The sequence below is a fragment of the Dipodomys merriami genome, unplaced genomic scaffold (genome assembly GCF_024711535.1).
Source record: "Dipodomys merriami isolate MVZ:Mamm:240054 unplaced genomic scaffold, mDipMer1.0.p SCAF_136, whole genome shotgun sequence".
Taxonomy (NCBI): Eukaryota; Metazoa; Chordata; class Mammalia; order Rodentia; family Heteromyidae; genus Dipodomys; species Dipodomys merriami.
The window spans coordinates 12,314-39,863 of record NW_027202671.1 but is presented as its reverse complement, the minus strand read 5'-3'; the positions used below and the strand labels follow the sequence as shown (position 1 = coordinate 39,863).

The following is a 27,550-nucleotide window of genomic DNA, read 5'->3' as shown; positions in this document are numbered from 1 at the left end:
GGAGTCTCACAAACTTTCCTCCCTGGGCTGGCTTTGAACCGTGATTCTCAGATCTGTTTCCGGTAGCTAGTGAGCCACCAGCCCCTGGTCCCAGTATTTCTTTACACACCCTAAAAAAATTCCTGCAAGGCAGATTTGAATGATTATGCTGGCAGAGCTAGAGGATCGTGGCCTGCAGTACAAATCTGGCAGCTTCTTCACAGATATGGTACGCTGATAGACCTGGCTGTTTTTACCCTGCTGCTCCAGGGTAACCTCCACGCCCTCCCCCTTGTTCTTCTGTGCCAGTCTTGGGGCTTGAATTTAGGGCCTGGGTCCTTTTTTTTTTGTCAGTCATGGAGGTTGAACTCAGGGCCTAGGCCTCTGTCCCTGAGCTTTTTCACTCAAGGCTAGTGTTCTACCACTTGGGCCATACCTCCACTTTTGGCTTTCAGTGATTAATTAGAGATAAGAGTTTCATGGATTTTCCTATCCGGCTGGCTTGGAACCACAATATTTAGATTTCAGCCTCTGGAGTGGCTAGGATTATAGGCATGAGATACCAGTGCTTGCCCCCCCCCCCCCCCCCCAGTAATGTGGCTTAAACTCAGGGCCTTACATTCTTTGTGTGTGTGTGTGTGTGTGTGTGTGTGTGTGTACTGGGCTTGAACTCTAGGCCTGGGTGTTGTCCCTGAGCTCTTTTACTCAAGGTTAGTGAGTGTAGCTCTACTTTTGGCATTTTGTGGTTAATTTGAAGTAAGTCTCACCAACTTTTCCTGCCTGAGATAGCTTCACATCATGTTCCCCAGATCTCAGCCTCCTGAGTAGCTAGGATTACAGACAGGAGCCACTGGTGCCAAGTTTACTCAGCTTTTTTGTTCAGCATTGGCTCTTCACCACTTGAGCCATGTCTCCAGACTGGCTTCAAACCTCAATCCTCCAGATCTGTTTCTTGAATAGATAGGATTACAGGCATGAGCCATTGATACTCAGTTCATTTTATTGTATAATGGTGTGTTAGTAAAATATCAAAGAGGAAAGAGAGCCAAATAGCAAGAAGAAAGAAGCAGCCAAAAAGAAGCCCCGTCTTAGAGTATGTGCATGACAAGGACAGGGTGTGAACCCAAGGGAGCCTGGACCAGAGGCCGTGTGACCCGGAAGGGCTCTAGTTGCCCTGACTCATCCTACCTTTGTACCATAAGGCATATTGTGGCTTTTGAGCTATGACACAATGGATTCTCCGTCCCACATATAAACAAACATCAAGTTTATCTTGCTGATTCTATGTCAGAAGCATAGAAAAATGAGGTCCTGTGTGTGATCCTCTCCCAGCCCTTGTCTGACAATCTACACAGGAATTTTTGCCCCGGATTTTTGTGTCTGTGCTGGTCCTGGGGCTTGGATTCAGGGCCTAAGCACTTTCCCTGCGCTTTTGTGTTCAAGGCTAGCACTCTACCACTCAAGCCACAGTTCCACTTCTAGCTTTTTAGTATTTAATTGGAGATGGATTTCACAAATTTTCCTGCCTGGGCTGGCTTCAAAACACGCTGCTCAGAGCTCAGCCTCTTGAGCAGCTAGGAATATAGGCATGAGCCACCAACCTTCAGCTATTTTACCGAAGCACAACTTCCTGTTTAGATGGTCATTGACTGGATTTTTTTACAAACAGGGTTGAGAGTGAGGGGTACACCTCTCATTTTTAGATCTATCTAGTATTTTATGTCTCCCATGAAATGCCTAGGTTTTCCCAAGAAAAATATAGGATTAGCATTAGTATTCAGTGGGCTCATATTCTCATTCCCATCCCCAAACCAGGCCATCAGCAGAATTGCAACTTAAAAATTCCTGGGCTTATCCTGAAGCCTGAATGCGTGAGCACTCTGGTCTGGAGGAAAGAAAGGCTGCTGCCACCCCTGCTGAGGTCACTGGCTCCCTTCCAGCCAGAGGCTCCCAGCACCCTCAAGGCCTGGTTCCTGATGTGCTGGGAGCTGTGTTCTTAGCCTGCTAAATGAGTCTGAGAACAAGCAAATGGAGAGGAACCACACATCCTGACATTGGCTCCCAAGTGGAGGCTGAGCTGTCTTTCAACATCCCCCTCCCCCTGCCTCATGCACAGTGACTTTCCTGCCATCTCTGCCAGTCAGCTGAGGACAGTTCTAGAGGAAGTCTTGGGAACAAAGCGGGACAAAACTGCAGGGGTGAAGCTACATCTGGAGGCAGTAGTCACAAGCTACATCTGCTGGCAGTAGTCACAAGTTCCTTCTAGATTTGGATAGAGCCACCTCTAGTGATTCAGTCCCAGAGAGGGCTGCAGGGGTTGGGCAAGAGTCACCCATAGCTCCCCTTGAGGGAGAACGGGAACCTGGTGTGTCTCTTACCTGTTCCTGCCTCAGATCTGATTCCCTGGTCAGTGGGGAGCAACAGAGCCAAGGTTGGAAGGAAAACCGAGTGTGGACCTACTAGTTATCATTAACAAGAGCCAGGATACCTCATCCCATTGGCCAGAGCTTACACTGGGTCTCTGGTCCTGCAAGTGCAGACATAAGGAAAATGGACTCCTGCAAGCTTAACTGGAGTTCAGCCAGTGTGCAACTTCTCCTTCCTAGGGCCCTGAAGAGACTGATAGCCTCCTGCCTCTCCCCCCCCCCCCCCGCCCCCGCCCAGATCCGGGACAAGAGAGTCATAAGAAGGCCTTGCAAGACCTGTCTTGGAAGAAAATATCTGAAACCCATACACTAGAACAATTCCTTTTATTTAAAAATTGCTGGTGTTTAAGTAAATGTCCTTCTTTACCCAACTAGGCCAGAAAACCATCCTCAAGGGAAGCGTCAGCTTCTACAAGAGGCTCCAGCCTAGAGGTGGTTAGGATGGTGCAGTCACAGAGATCCTAAAGTAGCCACTTGTCCATTTCTACATCATAAACAATGTGGGGAAGAGAGGGGCAAGCGAAGGCTAGGCAAGTGTAAGGACTGGAAGCTCAGAGGGCCCTGATAATGCCGGTGGCTGGAGGGAAAAGCACATCCCCACCCCACCGTCAGCCAGGCAGAGGTTTCATCTAGGTTATGCTGCCCTCTGCTGGCTGCAGCCATTACCACTTTTTTTTCCTCTTAGAATTCCAAACAGTGGAGCTCAATTGCTGTTAGAATTCTAGCTTCTTCTACTTGGGAATTTCCTTTCAGATGGGGTTATGGGAATGCCTGGTAGGGCTGTTCCCTCAGGATCTGTTCCCTCTCATTGAGATACCTGGAATTCAACACTGTAGACTGGATCCCATCTGGGAATGAGCAGAGTTCTCCTTGGTCCAGAGAAGGGGTCAAGTCTAGTGCCCGAGAATGTTCCAGGCTGGTGAGGGTGCTTGGCTTTCTTTAACCAAATCCAAGAGCTTCCTAATCTCACCTGCTGAGGCAGTAAGGGGCTTGGCCTAGCCACACACCTTCTTCTGAAAGTGCTTGTGGCATAGCCACCAAATCTTCCTCCCGTCTGTCTCTGGGTTTGGTCAGATCAGTCCTGCACCTTCAGAGGAGTGAGGCTGCAGGTCACACACACCAGTGAAGGTGAGATCCTTGGAGTTATGGCCTTGTGGCCCACAATGCTTCTGGGATCCCAACAAGGAGGCCTGGCCCTTCGAGACCCGCGCCAGATAGATCTCCAGGGTCCTGAGCAGACGCCGTGGGCTCTTCTTGGCCAATGCTTCCAAGTCTGGAACAGAAAGGATTGGGGACCTGAAGGCTTAAGGAGCTTTAGATGGCTCAGTAGACAGGGCCTCAAGCCCAGCACCTCAACACTTATCCTACGAGACAAAACTAAGACTCCTAGGATGGAGGAAACAGGAAGATGAGCAACCACAGAGCCCAGGGACCACACACCCATCTCAACTCTGAAGAGACAATCCCATGGCTGGGCTCCAGCTTCTGGTTTTTGCTTCAGAAGATGTGATTATCAGGTATATAGCTGGAAAGGGAGAGAAGTGGTGGGAGATAATGGAGAACAAGTGGGCTCCAGAGACTGGACTGGACAGAAGCTGGGAGTGCAGCCTAGAACCATCTAACAATCACACTGGGGTCTTTGGACCTGGGAACACAGGTGTTCTTGGCCTCCACCTTACCAGGAGAAAGAACACACCTTTGAGGACAAAGCCTGAGTCTGAGATGGTCTTCTTCTGGGTCCTCCACACATGTGCCAGGCGGAGGAAAGTGGCGGCATAGAAGCTGTTTACCACTGGGATAACCTTTTGTTGCCGATTACACTCCCTGCAGGACAAGGGAAGTGATCTGCTTAGCCACAGCTGGAGGCCACCACCTCCAGATTCTTCTGCCCTCCCTCTTGGTCCCCTAGGGGCACCATGTTCTAACCAAGGAAGGCCCCATCTTTCTCCCTACGCATCAGGGTCAGTTTGGGAAGGAGCAGGTTGGCCTGAAAGACAGGCACATGGAGACTCTGACCAGGTTCTGGAGGAGCTGTCAGGTGAGGAAGGGAGTTGTGGAGAATAAGGCTGGGGTGGGACAGGCCTGGCCTCTGCTGGTGGCAGTGGGGAGGACTCACCTGGAGAGACACTCCTCCCTCAAGGCCTGGATAGCGATGCGTGTGATATTCACGGACATCAAACAGAAAGGAAACTGCTGGAATGGGGCAGGAGGGATCAGGTCAGTTGCCATGCCAGGCGTCTCCTTGTGTTCTTTCTGTCATCAGCACCCTAGGGTGGCCTGAAAGCAGTACTGGCCTTTGAAGCAGAAGCTGACATTACTTTTACCTATTCCCATCTCACAGATGAGGAAGCTCAGCTTAGTGACTTACAAAGCTTTCCTGGAGCCTAGGAACCAGGATTCTGCCTGAGCTGATTTCTCCCACAGCTGGTCTTCATGACCAGGAGCCAGTTCTCTAGCCTTTTTAGCATTCTGACCCTTTCCTTGCTCTTCACGATGCTCACAGACCACGTACCGACTTGGGTTGGGACGCAGGAGTCATAAAGCTCGGATCCCTAACTCTAGATTCTTGTTCCTTGAGATTTTCTGCCCAAAGCTAGTGCTTTACCACTGGAGCTACAGCTCTACTTTTGGCTTTTGGGTGGTTAGTTGGGGATAAGAGCCTCATGAACTTTTCTTCCCAGGCTGGCTTCAAGTAGTGATCCTCAGATCTCAGCCTCCTGAGTAGCTAGGATTATAGGCATGAGTCACTGGCACTTAGCTTCTATAGGCTTTTTTTTTTTTTTTTTTTTGGTCAGTCTTGGGACTTGAAGTCAGGACCTGGGAACCTTTGGCTTTTGTTCTATACTAAGGAAGGCAGCTTTCTGCATGTCTTCCTCAGTGTACACCTCTGTATGTGCTACTCTGGAAACTAACCCATCACAACTGCAGGTTCCCTGGGAAATTGCCCTTTCTGTTTAGAAACCAAGCTTGGTTGGTTTTGTTGTTTTGTTTGCAAGTACTGGGGCTTGAACTCTGGGCCTGGGTTCTGTCCCTGAGCTCCTTTTGCTCAAGGCTAGCATGGTACCACTTGGAGCCACAGGTCCACTTCCAGTGTTCTGGTGGTTAATTGAAGATAAAAGTCTCACAGACTTTCCTGCCCAGGCTGGCTTTAAACTACTATCCTCAGATCTCAACCTCCTGAGTAGCTAGGATTACTGGCGTGAGCCACCAGAGCCTGTCTCCTCTTATAGGTTCTTAATCTGTTCTTCCTCTGGCTTCTGGCTATCTGGCTGCTCATGGGCACCTCATTCAAAAACAGAGAAGATGCCAAGTAGGTAAAAAGGCAGCCATGACTTGTTGGCATGTGCTATTGCACAATAGAAATGCCCAAGAAGCTGCTGTGCAGGTCACATCTAAGGATGCAGCAGGGGTACTGGAGTGGTGTTTAAACCATGATGGGCCTCAGAATACCTATGGGTCCACCTTAATGCTCCTTTCTTATGTTTATTCATACACATATCCATAATACATAAATGCTCATGTTAAATGCTTTAATGCTTTCTTTTTAGAGAGGCAAGTTCCTTCCTAAAATTTTTTTTGTGCTCATACTGGGTTTGAACTCAGGGACTGGGTGCTGATCCTTAGCTTTTTAACTCAATGCTGGTATTCTATTACTTTAGCCACTGATCCACTTGTGGCTTTTTGCTAGTTAACTAGAGAAGAGTCTCAAAGACTTTCCTGGTCAGGCTGGCTTTGAACCAGGATTACTGCCTGTTTCATTATCATACATACTTGCGTGGTATCATCCTTTCTCTTTTTTTCAGTGTAAAAATAAAGAGCAAGTGTATGGTAAAATATAATTATTCATGAAGGATCTATCCCTATTCTCAGAAACAGTTTTACATGGGTCACCTGGATTCCAGTTTTAAATGTCTCTTTCCTTTTGCACTTTCCCCAAGACAAAAAGTTTCCTGAAGCTAAAATACTGCTCAGGGTTATGTTTAGGGACTAAAAGACCCCTGAAACTTCAGCTCCCTCTTTAGGAGAGAACAAGACCAGCTGCTACCTAATAAGTATCCTCCAACTGTTCCTCAGCTTTCACAGACTACATCTGGAAAATGTGTTTAGCCAGACTGGGAATGTGGCTTAGTGGTAGAATGCTTGTCTAGCATGCATGAAGCCTTGGGTTTGTTTCCTCAGTACCACATAAACAGAAAAAGCTGAAAGTGGCACTGTAGCTCAAGTAGTAGAGTGCTAGCCATGAGCAAAAGAGGCTCAGGGACAGTGCCTAGGCCCTGAGTTCAAGCTCCAGGACTGGGGATAAAAAAGAAAGAAAGAAAGCAAAGGAAAGGAAAGAAAATGTGGAGCTGGGCACTGGTGGCTCACGCCTGTAATCCTAGTTACTCAGGAGGCTGAGATCTGAGGGTCACGGTTCAAAGCTAGCCTGGGCAGGAAAGTCTGTGAGACTCTTATATCCAATAAAGCACTAGAAAACTGGAAGTGGCACTGTGGTTCAAGTGGTAGAATGCTTGCCTTGAGCTGAAGAGCTGAGGGACAGCACCAGGCCTAAGTTCAGCCCCATGACCAACAACAACAACAACAAAAACAAAAAATGTGTATAGCAAACTTGTATGGGTTGGAGGTCAAGTTTTACATTGAAACACTGTAACTGCTAGTCAGGGGTGGTGGCACATGCCTGTAATTCCAGGTATTCAGGAGGCTGAGGTCTGAGGATTGTGGTTTGAAGCTTGCATGGGCAGGAAAGTCTGTGAGACTCTAATCTCCAAAAAGCTGGAAGCTGTGGCTTAAGTGGTAAAGAGCCATTCTTTAGCAAAAAGAATTAGGAGACAGCACCTAAGCCCTGAGTTCAGGTCCCAGTACTGTACACACACACATACTCACATATACAAAAAGTAACAGGTAAAAGTTTGAGGATAAACAGATTTGCACAGTGTCAAAGTATCTTTCCTTAAGACAGTTATTAACTACAAAGGGAAAACGGTAGCTTTATAGTGTAGAAACACAGCCAACATCATCTTCACCAAGTGGCCCAAGTTATCATCAGTACAGTAAGGCATACTGACGGTGTATGTATCGTTATATGAGGCCCTGAGAAGGTCATGGCACTCTCCTGGTGCCATTCTCACCCAAATGCATAATCTTGATTGAACTTTAGAAAACCATCAGACAAAGCCAGATTGAAAGACATGCTACAAAGTCACTGAGCAGCCCTCTCAAACATGTCAAGGTCACAAAGGACAAAGAATCACTGAGTAGCTGTTAGGTGTTGGAAGTGAATAAAGAAACAGGAGAACCAGGAGCTGGGAAGATGGCTCAGTGGTAGAGCGCTTGCCTTGCATGCATGAGGCCCTGGGTTTGATTCCTTGGCACCACATAAGCAGAAAAAGCCGGAAGTGGTGCTGTGGCTCAAGTGGTAGAGTGTTCAGGCCCCCATGACTGACAAAAGAAAAGAAAAAGAAACAAGAGAACCAAACATAATAGGATCCAGGCACAGGTGACAAACTGGAGAAAAACACAATCTGAACAAAGGCTATAGTTTAGTTAATCATTTCTTGGTTTTGATAACTGTATTATGAGTATGCAAGATTATCATGGGTGAAGTTGGTATATGAGCTCTCTGAACTATTTTTGCACCTCCATTTACTTATCTTGAGTGTATTAGGGCCAGTCTCCTGTTCTTTGTAGCTCTTGCTATAGTTACAACAAATCTGTTCCCCAGTCCTGGGCAACCCTTGGTCTGTCCTCATCTTTCACTCTGCCCCAATTTCCCAAACTGTGCCACCATGTTCCTGGCACAATGGTCACGGTCAATGCTTGTCACATGATTTGTTGGTAATGCTGCCAGTATCAACAAATAGCCCTACAAATAAAGACTCAGCCTATTTGAGGACCTAGCTCTCTGCTGAGGACAGGTGGTTCTGGGGGCAGGGCTGTCAAATGCTCAGGACTTTTTCTCTGACAGCCCTCCTATCGTTGGGCCTGGAGGTAGGGGAAATATTCTGCTATGTTCCTGACCATTCTCCCATCCTCCCTAGAAGGCTTCATCTTTGATTTGTCATGTTATTAGATGACATTGCTACTGCACACATTTTCTGACATTGGAAATATACAAAAACAAAAACTCCTTAAAAAGGATCTTTACCCATTACCATTTCTTTTTCTTCTTGTTGCAAGAAAATTCCTTGAAAAAAACTGTCTATACTTACTGTCTCCAACTTATCTCTCCCATTCCCTGTTAAACCTAATCTGCATCAAAGCTTCATGTTTCTAATACCTACTCCAAGTACTCCCACTAAGCCAGGTGCTGGTGGTTCATGCTTGTAATCCTAGCTACTCAGGAAGCTGAGATCTGAGGACTGTGGTTCAAAGCCAGCCCAGGCAGGAAAGTCAGTCAGTCTCTTATTTCCAATTAATCACAGGAAAAAGCTGGAAGTGGCACTGTGACTAGTGGAGTGCTAGCCTTAAGCAAAAGGAGCTCAGGGACAGAGCCCAGGCCCAGAGTTCAAGCCCTTAGACCAGCAAAAGCAAAATAACAAAACTTGAAGTAAAGCTGTGGCACAAGTGGTAAAGCCCTAGCCTGAGCAAAACAAACTCAGGGACAGCGTCCAGGCCCTGAGTTCAAGCCCCAGAGAACTGGAACAACAACAACAACAACAAAGTTACAAAAGTACTACTACTGTGATCCCCTGGTCCCTAGTCACATGTCCAAGCAATCCTCACATCCGTCAGCACATGAGCCAGTGGTCCAGGATTGCTCCATGTGCTTTCTTGCCATAGCTTCCAGAGATCTGCTCCTCCTGAGCTCCTCTTACTTTCCTCCTTCCCTGTCTCCACCCACTCAGTGTTGGAACAGTTCAGAACATGCTCACGCTCCAGTTTCACAAGTGGAAGCAGGATCTTTCCAGTAGTACTCAGAATTTCCTGCAGGGTTGGTTACAACACAGGATTCAGAGAATCTGAGGATGGGCTCTAGAATGTGTTGTGCTGTTCTTTTCTTCTTTTCCTTCCTTCCTCTTTTTCTCTTTATTGTATGTGTGTGTGTGCGCATGTACATGCACTAGTCCTGGGCATTGTCCCTCAACTTTTTGCTCAAGTCTAGTGCTTTATCACTTGAGACAAATCTCTGCTTGGTCTTCATCTGGCCTTCTGGTGATTAATTGGAGATAAGAGTCTCAGGTACTTCCCAGCCTGGGCTGGCTTCCAACCATACCCCTCACATCTCAGTCTCCTGAGAAGCTAGGACTATAAGTATGAACCATCAACACCTTGCTTTATTTTCTCTTTTTGTCAGTCGTGGGACTTGAACTCAGGGCCTGCGTGCTGTCTCTTGAGTTTTTTTCCACTCAAGGCTAGCACTCTCCTACTTTGAGCCACAGTACTACTTCCTGTTTTCTAGTTTTAAATGGAGATGAGTTTCACGGACCTTCCTGTCTGTCTGGCTTCAAATCACGATCCTCAGATCTCAGTCTCCTGTGTAAGTAGAATTACAGGTGTAAGCCACAGGTACCTGGCTTTATTTTCTTTGATATAAGTCTTGCTATATAATCCAGGCTGTCCTTGAACCCAAGCTCTTCCTGCCTCAATTCCCTGAATGCTGCACTACAGGAGTGTGCCACCATACTGTCTCAGAATATGTGGTTCTAACAAGCTCCCAGGTAATGGTGTATTTCTGGCTTGAGGACAGCCATAGAATAGCCACAGATCTATGTGCTGACAATTCTCCAATTTTAATCTCAAATCTAGAACTTTCTCCCTGATTCCACATGCATATTTCCAACTATACTTGGGAGTTGGATGTATTTCTCCAAATGTATATGGCAAAACTGAACCCCTCTGCAGGTCCTTCTTTTATTTATTTATTTATTTGCTTACTTATTTTGTTAGTCATGGTACTTGGACTCAGGGTCTGTACACTGTACTGTCCCTAAGCTCTTTTGCTCAAAGCTAGCACTCTACTACTATGAGCCATAGTTCCACTTAAGGTTTTGGGGGTTGTTAATTGGAGATAAAAGTCTCATAGACTCTTTTGCCTGGTCTGGCTTTGAACGGCAATTATCATATCTTATAGCTGTGAGCCATTAGTGCCCAGTTTTGCTCTATCTTTAAAAAAAAAAGGTGATGGCAACTCTCTTTCCAAGAGCTCAAACTAAAAAAGGCAGCATTAACTACTTTCTTTGTATTAAACTCATATTGAACAAATGAATTCTATGCCCCATGGATCTGGGTAGACAAAGGATAGGAAGCAGGTCAAATCAGTTTTCTACAATGGAGGGAGTATCATCTTTTACTACTTGAGTAAACTATCATACCTTCTCCCAGAAGACAGATTTGGACAGAGACCAAGGGGTTATAGACCGCCAGCAAGTTCATGGGTCATTTGAAGATCAACTCCCCCCTTCAGGGTGAGGAGCAGCACCAGCACTGTGCAACGATTTCCCCAGGGTGCAGAGCAGAAGCAGTGCCTCACTGTGTGCAAGCATTTCTTGTATTATGCCATTAGCTCCAGGGAGCCAGTTAAAGCTTTGGCAGGGGAGAAAACCAAGGCCCTAAATTGCAAGAAACTTGTTGGAGGCCCACAGCTAATAAGTGGCAGAGGTCAGATTCCAGGGTGAACAGATGGACAGAGAAGCCTCTCCCAGGTTTGCCTCCAGGATCCTGACAGCCCTCAGCAACCAGAGATGGGGATCTGCAAGGTGGGCCTGGCTGCTTAGGGCCTGCCTCTACAGCCCTTCCATCAGGCTTTCCACCCACGTCCCACCTGGATATGGTGACGAGACAGGCGTAAAATCTCCAGGGCCATAGGTAAAGTCTTTGAGTCCATCACCAGGTACAGCAGATGCAAGAGGGCAAGGAAGCCCGCCCCTCTCAGGTCTGTGGCTGGATTTGCTCCTGTAACAGAAACCATGAGCAAATGGGGTGCCAGTGAGCAGGCTTGTGAAGTCTTGCTTCCTTGAGTTTCTGGGACTTGATTTAGTCTCCCCTTCTTTCTCTCTTTTCCTTTCTCTCTCTCTCCTCTCTCTTTCTCTTCTTTCTTTTTCTTTCCTTCCTTCCCTCCCTTCCTTCCTTCTCCCCCCCCCCTTTTCTTTCCTCCCTCTTCTCCTTTTGTTTTTTTTTCTTAATTTAGCTTATTGTTAAGGTGTTGTACAGAGGGGCTACCATTTTATAAGTCAATGAGTATATTCCTTTTTTTTTTTTTGTCGGTCATGGGGCTTGAACTCTGGGCATGAGCGGTGTCCTTCAGCTCAAAGCGAGTGAGTGCTCTACCACTTGAGCCACAGTGCCACTTCCAAGTTTTCTGGTGGTTAACTGGAGATAAAGAGTTTCAGGGACTACTTTCATGCCTGGACTAGCCAGATCCTCAGATCTCAGCTTCCTGAGTAACTAGGATTACAGGAGTGAGCCACCTGCACCCAGCTCTATTTTTTTTTTCTGGGGTCCGGTCATGGGGCCTGAACTCTGGGCCTGGGTGCTGTCCCTCAGCTCTTCAGCTCAAGGCTAGCGCTCTACCACTTGAGCCACAGCACCACTTCTGGCTTTTTTTTCTTTTTTGCTTATGTGGTGCTGAGGAATCGAACTCAGGGCCTCATGCATGCAAGGCAAGCGCTCTACCACTGAGCCACCTTCCCAGCCCCCCTATTTTTTTTTTAAACAATGTCATCCTTCACTTTCTCTCTCTTTTGGTACTGGGGACTGAACTCAGGATTAGGCACTCTCCCTTAACTTTTGCATTCAAGACTGATGCTCTATCAATTTTACTATACCTCTACTTCTGGCTTTCTGTTGATTAATTGGAGATAAAAAAGAGTCTCACAGACTTTCCTGCCCTAGTTGGTTCTGAATCCTGATCCTCAGATCTTAACCTCCTGAGTAGCTAGGATTATAAAGACGTGAGCTACCAGCACAAGCTGCAAAGCTAACTAAAATTAAGTTTAATGATTGAAACAAGAATCCTAACATTTCCAACTTCAATTCTCCATATGTAGAGAAGACATATTTTAGGACAACTATGCCGTAGATGAGGGAAAATGCAGGGGATTAGACACCTTGCCAATTCCCAAACTTGCAAGTGTAAATTTGATGACTGGAAAAATAAACCAGTATAATTTCAAAACAAGTGAAGTTTATTTCAATTTTATATATGCAAATATATGCAAACATATAATAATAGTATATATGTATGTATATATATGTGTGTATATATATGAATATATTATATAATTATATTCTCTCTGGAAGCTGGGAAGCTGGGTACTGGTAGCTCAGGCCTGTAATCCCAGCTACTCAAGAGATTGAGATCCAAGGATAGCAGTTCAAAGCCAGCCCAGGCAGGAAAGTCCACGAGACTATCTCCAATTAACAATGAGAAAACTGGAAATGGTGTTGTGGCTCAAAGTGGTAGAACACTAGCCTTGAACACAAAAGCTCAGGTATGAAGACCAGGTGCTAAGTTCAAGCCCATGGTCCCCTCCTCCCCCACCCGCCAAAAAAAATGTTTTTCATTAAAAAGGGGAAAAAAACCCAAGGAAATTAGATCCCAAATCATATAATTGCAATGCTTTTCATCTGTGCATGGTAAATGTGCTGTAACAGACTCTGAGACCACAAAGCTTGGAAGCCATAAAGCAACCTTTTCTCTCATCACTTTTGTCAAGCCTTCAACCATTCTTGCTGATTTTCTAACAGAGTGCTGCCTCTGTTGGGCAGAGGTTGGGCCTCTGTATCTGCTTCTCCCTCCAACATCCTCCTCCTACATGTCCTGCCTCATCATGCAGGCCTGGCTGGGAGAGGCCCATTTGGTCTCTCATTCTGATGCTGGAATCAGAGGCAAGGAAAGATGAGCCATTTCTTACCCTGGAAGCCCAGGTCCTCCCAGTGGTCTCCATGGAGGGCACAGTCAAACTTGGAGCCCGTCAGCTTCTTGTAGATGGTCTGGAGAACTCGGCCATGCATTGGATCTTGACTGTCCAAACCACCTGTCTCAAAACACACCAATACTCTCTGTTGGGCCATCCCTTAGGACAGGACTGGGTACATCTCAGGGAACAGCATATCTGGGTTTTTTAATTTCCTCTGATCTCTGATTGCATGTACCACCAACGTGGTACATGCAAGAGCTCTGGCTTAGCCTCAGCTATGGAGTGGGCCAAGAGCACTATCCTGTTTCCACATGCAGCCTCTGCTTTGTGGCGGTGCCCATGCACTCACACTGAGCAATAGTCAGGACCAGGTCCCTTTCTTCCCGAAGGCCCTGGTGGAGCTTTGGAGGTCCAAAGAGGCAGTGCCGGAGAGCAGCAAACCCAGTCCTACGAATAGTTGGCTGGATTCTTTTCTGGGGGAGGATGAAGCAAGCAATGAACAGAGTATTATACCTGCCTCAACTTGATCAACCTCAAGTCAATTAGATTCTCCAAACTAATGGCTGGTCTTTGAAAGGGGGAAGAAATGGAAGGAACCTGCTGGCATGTCAGAGATAATAAGCTCTGTTCAAGCTCCTAGATTTTTTGCAAGGAGAAAAATGTCTCCGAACATAAGCATCATCAGCCAGTCCTATACATGTACCCAGATGCCCAACTGGGAAGTCTTCTATAGGGTCAGACAAAAGCCTGGCCAGGGTTCCCAGCCAGATCACTTTTACCCTTGTACATTCATCTTTCTGTCCCTGTAAAGACATGAGTTTAAAAAAAAAAATCTAACAGCTTCCTTTTCTACTTCCAGGATGACAGGGCCTATGGGGAGGGGAGTTAGTGGGGACTCACTGGAGTCAGATGTCATTGAAAGGTGGTTGGAGCCTTCTGGACCACCAGCATTCCTGCATTAGGTATGATGACTTTCCATGGAAAGTCATTGTGGCCAGCCATTGAATATTCTGCTTCTGGATTTTTATCAAGCAACTCAACTTCTATCTCTTTAGCTTCTCTCTCCTGAGCCAGGTTTCAGATTAAATACCTGAAATCATATTCCCCTAAACTTATTCTTAGTCATTTAAGACATCCCAGAATGCCTCACAGCTTTGTGTGTGCTTGTCCTGGGGTTGGAACTCAGAGCCTGAATACTGTCCCTGAGCTTTTGTGTTCAAAGTTAGTGCTCTACCACTTGGAGCCACAGTGTCAGTTCTGGCTTTTTGGTAGTTACCTGGATATAAGAGTCTCTGAAACTTTCCTCTGAGATACTCAGATCTCAGGCTCCTGAGTAGCTAGGATTACAGGCATGAGCCACCAACACCTGGTACCTTACAACTTTTATTCCCCCAGATATTTCTTCTTTTTCCATTCCCACTTTTTTTTTTAAGCCTCTGCTGCTTTCTTTTCTATTTGTTCTGGAAGTAGCTGCTCAGAAGTCTTCCTCCAAGGTTTACCCATCATTAGCAATACAACAATCCCATAGTTTCTGAAAATGCTTAAATAGCTGCTGACTCCCTCAGGGAATTTTCCTTCACTGGCAATGAAAGACTCAACATTCTGGGCTGTTTGCCTCACCTCCCCAAGGAGCTACATCATCCTCAATTCCAGACCTCCCCAGCTCTAAGAGGGACCTGCACGCATTGCTGTGGTACTGTACCTAAAGATAGCTTAGGTGAGACTAGGCCATCAATTGGAAGTTTCTATCTTGCCATTATACAATGCCCTATCCTGCTGAGATGAAAACCTGGCTCCTGGGAAGATGGAACTTGCTGGAGCCCCCCAAGCCTCTCTACTGCCACACCTTGAAGGAGGAGAGGTCCACAGTCTGGAAGTGCTGCAGAGCTTCGCTGAAGGAGACAAGCTGTCCAGGATGGTCTGAGCTGGCCTGGCTCCCAGGGGCAAAATGGAAGATACCTGAAGGTTTATAACGGTGGTTATTCCATCAGCAAACACGGAATGCCTCCTAGTTGACACCTCTGAGCTCAGCTCTGGCTTAGCTGGACAGCACAAACCTACAACTAAAGGAGCTGGCATAATCTGCCACACTAACTCCTGTCTTGATAGCTGACCTCTGCGGTGAGGTCAGAAAACTGACCTCTCAGACCTGCTCTTAAGGAACTCCCTAAATTCTACTTATCTCTGAGGGAGCAAATCACTCCTGGAATAGGTATCCATAGAGGTGTGTGACACTGGTTTGTTCTGAAGTCTTTCCTAATTTCTACTTTGCCCCTTCTCACACCTTTAGAAGACTCACCTCCCTATCTGTTATTACAGTCTGTAGAGCATTATTGGCATTATCATTGCAACATGTCTCTGGGACCTTGGTGGGACTCCCAGACCTCTATCAAAAAGGGAGTTAAGACAGCTTTAACTCAGCCTTCAGAGACTTCCTGTGGATGGCTTCAGTCCCAGCCTCATGCAGGAGCTCTAGCTGCCTGCTTCCATTCTTCTGCATCCTTGTCACCCTACACAGAGGCTGACTCTGATCCAGGTCCTCCCTGTCTTCCCTGGAGAGGGAAAGGAACCACAGCCCTTTCCCTGTGGTGTGTATTCCTATTTCCTCTTGAGTTGTCATTTTGAACTTGGGAAAGGGACTTTCTTCTACATCATGCAGCTATAAAATGAGAACACTCAGGAATTCTATCTCCGGTCCCAGAGTTACAGGTATATATGTATAGCTACACATGTGGAAGGGAGTCTTTGTCAACAGCTGCAGTTAGTTACCTGTGTCTGGCTGGATGGTGTCCACAGCTTCCCATTCTTCTTGGGCTCTGAGTACCTCAGCACTCACAGCTGCAATAGTGAGAAAGAGAGGCCCTGTGAAATTTAGGTCTATCAGAATCATTGTTGCAGACCCCAACTTCCACTGCATGACTTGGGTCTTGTTGGTCTCCTGTCCCTTCCTTCCTCATACGGCTGCCAGAAGGTTTTGTTTTGTTTTAGCCAGTATTGGGATTTGAAGGCTTCACACTTGCTCGGTTGGCACTTTACCACTTGAACCATGCCTCTAATCCCAGAATGAGCTTTTGAAAAGGCCGATCTGTTTTTCCAACCTCCCCAAAACCCTCAAAAGAGAACACTCTACAGCACAGTACCTAAGTTCCTTTCCAGTTTCTACCTTTCCAGGAGAGCTACCTGAGGTCCGTGGTATGATCTGCCCTCTAACACCTCAATGCTTTTGCTCATCCTCTGCTCAAGAGGCAGGACCACAGGGTCCTGCTGGTTCAGCTCTCTTCTGCTTCAGTTCGCTCATCAGTCTGATTATGTTGCCACTGTTTTACAAGGGGCTGACCCTCAGTACTTGTTGTAGTGGTATAATGATCTCTCCTATAGTAAGCCATCCAAGGACAGGTCTCTGTGCAGACTAGAACAATGCCTGATGAATGAATGTTCAATGAATTAACTCACAATATAAAAAGGTGGCTGGGGAAAAAAAAGCACCAGGACAGGCTTTCCCTCACCAACACACTGCCACTTTTTTCCACACCACAGTGCTCTTCTCCAGACCAAATCACCAGTAGAATTTTTTTTTCTTTCTGCTCCAGTCCTAGGGCTTGAACTTGGGGACTAGATACTGTCCCTGGGCTTTTGTGCTCAAGGCTAACATTCTACCACTTGAGCCATAGCTCCATTTCCAACTTTTGGGTGGTTAATTGAAGATTAAGTCTTATGGACTTTCTTGCCGAGGCTGGGTTTGAACTGTGATTCTCAGATCTCAGCCTCCTGAGTAGCTGGATTGTAGGTGTGAGCCACCAACTCCTGGCTACCAGTGGCATGTTTTTTGTCACTATCCTTTCCAATTTGCCATATACAATATCAACAATGTGTATGATGGAGACTTTGTTACCAGAAATTAGGATTTCTCCAGCCACAGTGGGAAAAATAGGTTAGGATAGCTCACAGTCTTGGCTGATAACCTCATCACTTGGCAGAAAACTGCCTGAAAGGTGCTATAGTGTGGATGTAGGTTTGGTGTGTCCCTAAGTTTTCCTGTGAGTTATTAATAGAGTAGAAATAATCTGATTATGGTGTTTAGAGTTGGGGCCCTGGCAAGTAGCCCAGATAGATTAAAGTTCTGAAGGTGAACTCTCCCTCTCCCTCCTCTCCCCCATGATCACTACAATGGCTTTATAAGAAGAAAGCTAATTAGGGGAGAGATAGGGAGAGGTAAAAGAGAATGATGAAAGGGGTGACATGGGTCAAGGTGCATTGTACTCATAAACTGACGTGTTGAGCTGAAACCCCTTTGTACAGCTAAAGATAATAAAATAATAATAAAAAATTAAAAAAAAAGAAGAGAGGAAGCTGGGCTCATGGCTTAATCGGTTAAATGCCTGTTTAGGCTCTGAGTTCAAACCTTACTATCACCAAGAGAAAAAGAGTCAGCGAAGACACAAAGGTACACTCAATCTCTTCTATATGTCACCCGGCAACAATTCAGAACTATACCAGCACAAAGGCCAGTGGCTCATGCCTGTAATCCTAGCTATTTAGGAGGCTGAGATCTGGAGATCATGGTTTGAAGCCAGCCAGGTCAGGAAAGTCTGTGACATGCTTATCTCCAATTAATCACCAAAAAAGCTGGAAGTGGTGCTGTGGCTAAAGTGGTAGAGTGCTAGCCTTGAGCACAAAAGCTCAGGGATAGCATGTAGGCCCTGAGTTCAAGCCTTAGTGTTTAATTACAGTAACAAAAAAAAAGGACTGACTTGTACATTAAAAACAATACTACCAAATACTAATGGGATGCAGCAGGGAAGGGGTAGAGGATAGTTTCTGAAAGCACACAAGAGTAAAGGGTTTCCTCTGCTGTTTACTAGACTAGTTGGACTAGTTACTTAACCATCTGTCACCCCTCATGGGACTGCTGTGAGGATGAGGCAATTTTCTAACTTCTGAGGGAAGAATGTAAGCCAAAGGTTAAGTGCTCAGTAATGTTAGTTATTGATGTTGGTTGGCATAGCCTTGGCTGACAGGGCTGTGGACCACAGGGTCCTAGATGTCTAGATCTCTAGGAAATTCCATTTGCTACCTCCAGCTTGGGGTAAAGAGTATCAGGGCTATCAAGCTAAACAACTTCAACAGAATACTTGACTTTCAATGGCCAAGAAAATAAAATGTGCTTTTGACATGTAAGGTCCTAGGAGGGGGAAAAAGTGGGGCAAAGTGGCTGAACAAAACAAAACAAAGGGGCTGGGAAGGTGGCTCAGTGGTAGAGCGCTTGCCTTGCATGTATGAGGCCCTGGGTTTGATTCCTCAGCACTACATAAGCAGAAAAAAAAAAAGTCAGAAGTGGAGCTGTGGTTCAAGTGGTAGAGCGTTAGCCTTGAGCTGAAGAGCTGAGGGACAGCACCCAGGCCCAGAGTTCAGGCCCTAAGACCAGGCCCAAAACAAACATAGAAACATACAAAAGAACCCCAAAAAGCTATGAGGAATGCTGAGCAAGACTTTCTATCTTACTCCTCACTTTCATACGGCTGTACTGATTCTTTACCCTTCAGACCCTCATCTCTGAGCAATTAGATCCTTTTGTTACCTATCAGTCTGTGAGCTTAGAGTCACCGAGTAGGAATCTGCTATTATAATGAGTTAGACAACAAGAAAGTTCAAAGCTTCAACTAACAATATTAAGCTAAGCTGGTGCCTAAAATCTGGAAACAAATGCCCAACCTCTGACTATCTTCCAGATGTTTATATATTAAACAGAACCATCAATTAAAATAGTATATTAACTAGTTAATTTTTTTTTTTTTTTTGGTCGGCTGAGATCTGAGGATCATGGTTCAAAGCCAGCTCAGGGAAGAAAAGTCTCTGAGACTCTTATCTCCAATAAACAACCAGAAAACTGGAAGTGGTGCTCCAGCTCAAGTAGTAGAGCACTTGTCTTGAGCTAAAGAACTCAGGGACAGCGCCCAGGTCCAGAGTTCAAGCCACACAACAGACAAAAAACAAAACAAACAAACAAAAAAATTGTTTGGAGCTAGGTGGCAGTAGCTTATATCTGTAATCATAGCTACTCAAGAGGCTGAGATCTGAGGATCAAAGTTTAAAACCAGACCTGGCAGGAAAGTTTAGGAGACTCTTATCTCCATTTAGCCACCAAAAATGATGAAGTAGAGCTGTAGCTTAAGTGTCTGAATGATAGCCTTGAGCAAAAAAGCTCTAGAACAGCACCCAGGCTAGGAGTTCAAGCACCAAGACTGGTACAAAAACAAAACAACAACAACAACAAACAAAAAAACTATTTGGCACAAAACTGCCAGTTGTTTTCAAATATAAAATATTTAAATATTTAAAGAAAAATATGTCTGGGTGCCAGAGGCTCACACCTGTAAACCTAGCTACTCAGGAGGCTGAGATCTGAGGATTGTGGTTCAAAGCCGGCCCAGGAAAGAAGTTTGTGAGACTTTTTTTTTGGTCCAGTCGTGGGGCCTGAACTCTGGGCCTGGGCGCTGTCCCTCAGCTCTTCAGCTCAAGGCTAGCGCTCTACCACTTGAGCCACAATGCCACTTCCGGCTTTTTTCTTTTTGCTTATGTGGTGCTGAGGAATCGAACCCAGGGCCTCAGGCATGCAAGGCAAGTGCTCTACCACTGAGCCACCTTCCCAGCCCCAAGTTTGTGAGACTCTTATCTCCAATAAACCACTAGAAAACAGTACTAGTGCTGTGGCTCAAGGGACAGTGCCCAGGCCCAGAGTTCAAGCCCCATACCAACTAAAAAAAAATTACCATCTAAAGTAAAATTTGTTAATGTATTTAAGGGTACAGTAACTCAAAGCTTGTAACCTTAACTACTTGGGAAATGGGGGAAAAAAGTTACAAAACTCCATCTTGATCAATGGCTGGCATAGTGGTACATGCCTGTATCCCAGTGACTCAGGGAAGCGCGAAGAGGATCGCAGTCCAGGTTAGCCCAGGCCTAAAGAGAGATACTAGCTCAAAAACACCAGTATAAGCTAGACATGAGTGGCTCTTGCCTATACCCTCAGAAGGCTGATCTGAAGATCACAGTTTGAAGATAGCCCAGAAAGGAATCTCCAATTAAACACCAAAAAGCTGGCAGTGGGGCTATGGTTCAATTGGTAGAACACCAACCTGGGGTGGAAAAAACTAAGGGAGAGTACCTAAACCCCTAAATTCAAGCCCCAGTGCCCCCCCACTATACTCCCCTCATTTTCATAATAACACTGAAGGAGAAAATGTAAACCTAGGTAGAAAGTAATCCAAAAGACCACGTGGACGGAAGTCAAGGATAATAGTGTTAATAATATTTCCACTTTTATCATAGGGCTTACATGACCTGCCCAGAATAACAAAGTAAACCATAAACAGAGAAACAGATTCCTAATTCAGTGTTGATTCTAGTTTTCCTTGAGGAATAATAAATCTACAAAATCCTGAAGGACAAAGAGCAAGAGAACTTCGGATTAGGGGAAGTACATCTGTGGCAGGTCTGATCTGGGTTCCACCCAGGCTCTAAGAGTCCTGGGAGATCCTTACCGGCTGGTTCCCATCCATTGGCTTCAGCTCTCAAGGCCTGGAGAAGGCTATGGTTCTTCAACTCTGAGATCTGTAGGGGCAGGAGACCTTTAGAGTTAGAGTGAATCCACTCCCCCATACATACATGAGCATTTCCCATGCACCATACTGAATTCTTGACAGAGGATTCTCTGTATCCAGAAGATAGTAAATGCTTGGCAGATCCAAAGGATCTGCTCTGCTTTGATAGCCTGATTGAAGTCAGTGTTTTGTTAGACGTAGGGCTTGAACTCAGGGCCTGAGTTTTCTCCCTGAGCTTTTGTGCTAAAGGTTAACACTTTACCACTTTGAGATATAGCTCCACTTCTGGTTTTCTGGCGGTAAATTGGAAATGAGTCCCACAGTTTTTACTGTCTGGGCAGGCTTTGAACTGGGATCCTCGGCCTCACCTTCCAGAGCAGCTAGGAGTATAGGCCTGAGCCACCAGTGCGCCCAGCTCAATGTTTTTATTTTTAATTTGTTTTTTTTTGTGTGTGTGTGTGTGTGTATGTGTGCTGCAAAGTGAACTTTGTATATGCTAAGCACATTCTTCTACTGAGCCATATCCTGGCCCCAAAGTCTTTTTTTTTTTTTTTTTTAGTTTTTGAAGTTTTAACAAGGATAAATTTTAGTATAACAGGGTTAAAGTAGGGAAAAGTAGAAAAGAGAGAAGCATTTCCTGCTTTCTATGCAGGGAATTAGAATTAAAGACTCCTAGTTGTTACATAGCTCAGGAAGATCTTTACTATGGAATCCACCACCTCAGCCTCCAAAATACTGCGATTATGAGCATGCATGACCACATCTGGCTTGAAATTAATCTGTGTGTGTGTGTGTGTGTGTGTGTGTGTGTGTGTGTGTGTGTGTGTGTGTGTGTGTGTGTGTGTGTGTGTGTGTGTGTGTGTGTGTGTGTGTGTGTGTGTGTGTGTGTGTGTGTGTACTGGGTCTTGAACTCAGGGCCTCCTGCTCCTGCTTTCCCTTGACTTTTTTGTTCAAGACTATCACTTGAGCCATTCTTCCACTTCTGGCTTATTACTGGTCAACTGAAGAAAAGACTTTTCTGATTGGTTGGCTTAGAACTTTGATCCTGGAATCTCAGCTTCCTGAGTAGCTAGGATTACAGGTGTGAGACACCAATGCCTAACAAAGCCAGACTTTAAGTAAGGTACCTGGAAAACTTCCAGCTATGATGTAGAAGTTAATCAATGTGGAGAACAAGTTTATATCTTCCTTGAACAGTAAATAAATGAAAATGAGGTGTAGCTTTGGTATTGCCCATGCCTTTTACACATTATGGTTGTATATCCAATCATCTTATTGGGATAGAGGTAGTATGGCGTGTTTGTACATTTCCTCCCTCACTTCCCACCCTCTTCAGGTCCCTCCAGTTCCTGGCACAGGGTCTGGCAACACACAGCCGCATGCAAACCCAACAGAAGTAAGTATTGACATGAGTTCAAGCTCCAGTACTAACACACACACACACACACACACACACACACACACACACACACACACACACACACACACACACATACACACACACACACACACACACACACACACACACACACACACACACACACACACACACACACACACACACACACACAGACAGAGGAGAATTCCAGGTAAATTAGTTATTAGATAGAAAAACCTCAGCTTGAGACCTTGGGTTTAATCCCTAGTACCACAAAAACAAAAAAGTAAAACTTTCGTTTAATATGGCTGTAAGAAAAACTGCATGCTGAGGGTAGGGCCTAATGGTACAGTGATTGCCTAGTAGGCCCTAGTATACTAGACCCTGTGATCCCCAGTATGAAAGAGGGAGAGTGGGAAGGGGGGGAACGGGAGGGAGAGGGAAAAAGAGAGAGAAGAAAGTTTAGTTAATGCTGTTTCCAAAACCTTATATGGATTTCACAAATCCATTAAATAGCTCAAGACTCTAAATGAGGTAGTTTGTGCACAGCTAAACCTTTTCCCTACTACTGTTAATTCAAAACAAACAAAAAATACACTTGAGCCAGGTGCTGGTGGCTCACGCCTGTAATCCTAACTACTCAGGAGGCTGAGATGTGAGGATCGCGGTTCAAAGCCAGCCGGGGCACGAAAGTCCATGAGACTCTTATCGCCAATAAACCACTCAGAAAACTGGAAGTGGCACAGTGGCTCAAGTGGTAGCGCGCTAGCCTTGAGCTGAATTGCTGAGAGACAGCACCCAGGCCCAGAGTTCAAGCCCCATGACCGACCAAAAAAAAAAAAAAACAACAACACTTGACCAACTGTTTGAAACTTCTATCACAGATACAGGGCTAATTTTCCAAATCTATTTTTTTCAAGTCCTAAAAATTGGGAACTTAAAACAAACCAAAAACCAGGCTGAGCATGACTGTATACACCTGTAATCCCAACATTTGGGAGATTAGGGCAGTTGGATATCAAATTTGAGAGCAGCCTAGGCTGCACAGTAACTCTGGCTAAAAAAAAAAAAAAAAAAAAGCAAACCAACCAAAAAACATCTGAAACTAAACCCAGTGGAAATACAGGCAAAAGAAACACATAATTTATACTAAAACAACACATATCATCTTAAACATATAAACATGCTCAATATCACTCAGGAAAGAAATGCCAAATAAAACTACCCTGAGATAATGTTTGAACTGTCAGATTATCAAGGTCAAAAAGTAATACACTACATTGCTCAGTGTGCCAAAGGTTATGTTACAAGATCAGGGAAGAATAAGCAGTTTCTACTCCTTCACTTGACAATACCTAGCAAAATCATCATGTTTTGTACATCTTGGGTCTGCACTTGCATTCTAGTAATTCATCTATCATATATACTCATCCATTTGCAAAATGACATATTTACATTTACAGCGTCATTCATTTGTTTATTTATTGGGGCTATTTATTTGTCAAGGTCTTGCATTCTGGCTTGGCTTTTTTCCCTTCAAGACTGGTGCTCTACCACTGGAGCCATACCTCTATTTCTGGCTTTTTGCTGGTTAATTGGAGATAAGAGTCTCAGAGATTTTTTTCTGCCTAGCCTGGCATCTTCAGACCTCAGCCTCCTGAATAAGTAGGATTACTGGCATCAGCCACCAGATCCTGGCTTTTTTTCTTTTTCTGAGACAGAGTCTCACTATGTATTCCAGTTGGCCTTGAACTTACTATATAGTGAGCCTAGGCTGCCCTTGAAATCAATGATCCCACTGTCTCTGCCTACTCAGTGCTGGGATTACAGGTGTGTGCCTCTATGCTCTAATACTGGTTTCCCCAAAATATTTCTAAAACTTCACATTTTCAAGATAGTCTCTGTGTCATTATTAACAATAAATTAACAAACCAACGCCTTCTTTCCCAAATTGGAGTACTTACCTGTTCTTCTCTTAATTCTTTCTCATTATGGAAAGAGCAAGATTTTTCATTCATGACGCAGAATCATTTGTTCAGGTAGGCTTTATCCTTAGGCTCAGAAGGAGTTTTATAGAGTCTGAGATCTGAAACTATGAGGAAAGCAGTAGATCCAATTGCTCTACCTTTGCCTTCCTTCTTGGCAGTCATTAAGATTAAAAGTAGGAAAACAGTCCCTTTGTGCCATCACTAGGGTGATGTGAGTAGACAAAGTCCTTGGAGACTCTGAAGCCTCTGCTCTGGAAAAAGAAAGAAACACTGGTTTCATTATTCAGTTCCAGCTCTACTGAGGAAAAAGGTGACTTTAAACATTTTTTGTGTGTGCCAGTCTTGAGGCTTGAACTCAGGGCCTGCCTGGACTCGTCTTTGAGCTTCTTTTGCTCAAGGCTAGCACTCTACCACTTGGGCTACAGCTCTACTTCCAGCTTTTCTGGTAGTTTAGTGAAGATAAGAATCTCACAGGCTTTCCTGCCCAGGCTGGCTTTGAACTTCAATCCTCAGATCTCTGATTCCTGAATAGCTAGGATTACAGGTGTGTGCCAACAGTACCTGGCAACTTTAAACATTTTTAAGCAGTTATGAACTTACTGTGAACAAACGAGCTACCTTAGCCAAATGTCTATCCCTTACTGTCCAGGCCATTGGATAGAAAGAACCATGCACCAGTCTGGGGGTTGAGTTTGAGTATCTAGAAGTCAGTAGCACTTCTGTAAGTGATGGGCTCTGTTTCTAGCTGTGAAGTCTTTGGGACCTGGGCAAACTTACCGAAGAGCTTATCAAAGGTGAGGCTTTCCTGGCACTAGAGTTTATAATCCTAGCTACTCAAGAGGCTGAGATCTGATGATTCAGCTTCAAAGTCAGTCCTGGCAGAAAAGCCTATGACACTCTCATCTCCAATTAACCACCTTAAAACAAACAAACAAACAAACAAAAAAAACTAGAGTATAAGGCCATGAGTGCAAGTCCTAGTACTGGAACAAAATAAAACAAAACAGGGGCTGGGAAGGTGGCTCAGTGGTAGAGTGCTTGCCTTGAATGCATGAGGCCCTGGGTTCAATTCCTCAGCACCACATAAGCAAAAAAAAAAAAAAAAAGCCGGAAGTGGCGCTGTGGCTCAAGTGGTAGAGCGCTAGCCAAGAGCTGAGGGACAGCACCCAGGCCCAGAGTTCAGGCCCCATGACTGGACCCCCCCCAAAAAAAACAACAAAATAAAACAAAACAAAGGGGTGAGTCTCACTGGTTGGTAGTCTTAGCTGAAGAGCTTATATTTTGTTTAGGTCCTAGACACAGGTTGGAGCTAGGGACTTATAATATTACAACTGGTTTCTAGGATGACAGAAACCCAAAATGCAACATGATGTTCTAATCTTCCCCAGATCTCCAGCAGTTTGGTTTACTCTGTGTGTGTGTGTGTGTGTGTGTGTCTGTGTGTGTCTGTGTGTGTCTGTGTGTGTGGTGGGGGTGTTGTTGTAGTGTTGGAGATTAAATCTAGGGCCTTTTGCATACTACACAAGCATTCTACTGTGTTTCATTCCATGTTGTCTGCCTCAGGTAAAAGGATAGACGGGATCATATCTTAATCACAGGGGAACTAGACATCATGGATTTCTAGATTATAAATGGGCATATGCCCCACAGACAACTGACATTCACCATAGGCTCATGTGATTGTGGAAAGAGGGTGGCTTCTTTATGCTGTCAGCTTCCCAGTTCAGGGATTGGATTGGATTCCCTAAGAACCAGGTGTCAGAAACAAACTGTGCTCTTCGTCAGGATTCAATGTTTAACACTAAGAAGAGGAATACCTCCTAGCTCTCAGGCTGATCATCTGGTGTACTGTACTGGAAGGGGGTGAGAGTGAGGTACTGTCCCTCAGGTGTGACACCCCAGGAATTAGCCTTCATTCACTGGAACTTCAGTATCTGCCATTTTGGTTCCTTGTACCTTGGTAAAGTGACTATATATAATATATATATGTATGTATGCATGTTTACACATATGTATGTATACACACACACACTCACACAAACACACCTCAATCAGCCAATGTGGCAAGTGACTAGCAGACAAGTAACAGCAATCTTAAGAAGGCTGTGCCTGAAATGCTTAAAGCAGCATAGAAACAGGACTAGCTTTTACATAGCTAGCAGAAGCACAGCTGGGGGCTGCAAAATGGAAAATTAGTCAAACAACAGAAGAACAAAAACTGTCAAACAGGTACTCAGGATTATGAAGTCACTTATTGCTACTATTAGGCACATTCCTGGAACTGAGGAAATTAGCATCCTAGAGAAACAAACCCTTGGACACCGACTTTAGCCAGGAACTACCTTGAAAGGATGTGATTTGTCAATTGTTGTTGGAAGTCAAACTTTTAACTCATTTTAGCTCATTGATTTAGAAGCCGAAACGATGGTTACAAATATCCACAGAGACTGGGTGCTGGTGGCTAACACGCTTGTGTTCATAGCTATTCAGGAGGAGATCTGAGGACTGTGGTCCTAAAACAGCCCCAGCGGGAAAGTCCATGAGACTCTTAACTCTAATTAACCACCAAAAAGTAGGCAGGAGAGCTATGGCTCAAGTGATCGAGAGCTAGTCTTGAGCAAAAACTCAAGGTCAGCACACAGGCCCTAAATTCAAGTCTTAGGACGGACAGACAGACAGACAGACAGACAGACAGACACAGACACACACACACACACACACACACACGTCCGTGGCTGAATCTTCCATCAGGTTTTACCCTGGGTGGCCTTGGGGACCCTGGGGATCTCAGATTGCCATCTGGTTCCCAGCCACAGGCAACTTCGTTTGTGTGCAGCGTCTTGGCCAAAACCATGAGCCGTACGGAGCGAGAGGCTCCGGGCCCGGGGCTGCCAGCGCGCGTCTCCACAGGGATCTCGGGTCATCCAGACGCCCGGCCGCCCGGCAGCTGCGGGCAGGTTCGGGACAGAAACTTCCTCGCTACTCGGAGGGGTACGCGGAGGTCTGCGGTCAGCCCCGGAGCTCTCGGTACGTCCATAGCAGACACCAGGACCAGAACCCAGGCCATCCGTGCGCCTCCTCGTCACGATTCCTTCCCAGTCTTGCATCTTTCAACGTGCTGTGGCCCCACAGTGGCCACCGTCACCCCATAACCTCCCTCCTCAAATCGCCCCTCCGCTCACCCGACGCGTCCCCAGCGTTCCCCAGGATTCCCGGCAGCCTCCGACATCCTTGGCTGGGCCTCATCTGCGCATGCGCCCGCTGCTTGCCGTTCCGGCGTTCCCGCCCCCAGGAACTGCATTTCCCAGCAGGCAATGGGAAT

The 27,550-nt window shown here is 45.5% G+C and overlaps 1 protein-coding gene across 5 annotated transcripts; it reads right to left on the bottom strand.

Moving 5' to 3' along the window:
- Positions 1–2,710: 2,710 nt before the first annotated feature.
- Positions 2,711–27,494, bottom strand: LOC138825204 (ELMO domain-containing protein 3-like). Of its 5 annotated transcripts, none has more exons than XM_070019581.1 (11): positions 27,411–27,494; positions 24,205–24,479; positions 20,803–20,872; positions 16,031–16,099; positions 15,108–15,220; positions 13,611–13,734; positions 13,256–13,378; positions 11,164–11,294; positions 4,522–4,598; positions 4,102–4,229; positions 2,711–3,678 (listed from the first exon to the last, which is right to left on the bottom strand). In XM_070019581.1, the coding sequence occupies exons 2-11, from the start codon at positions 24,256–24,258 to the stop codon at positions 3,476–3,478; spliced, it is 1,092 nt and encodes a 363-aa protein (XP_069875682.1). In that variant the 5' UTR covers positions 24,259–24,479; positions 27,411–27,494; the 3' UTR covers positions 2,711–3,475. The 5 variants fall into 5 exon arrangements, with proteins under 5 accessions (XP_069875682.1, XP_069875685.1, XP_069875683.1 ...); XM_070019584.1 differs by having other exon boundaries at positions 4,522–4,595; XM_070019582.1 differs by having other exon boundaries at positions 24,205–24,474.
- Positions 27,495–27,550: the final 56 nt, after the last annotated feature.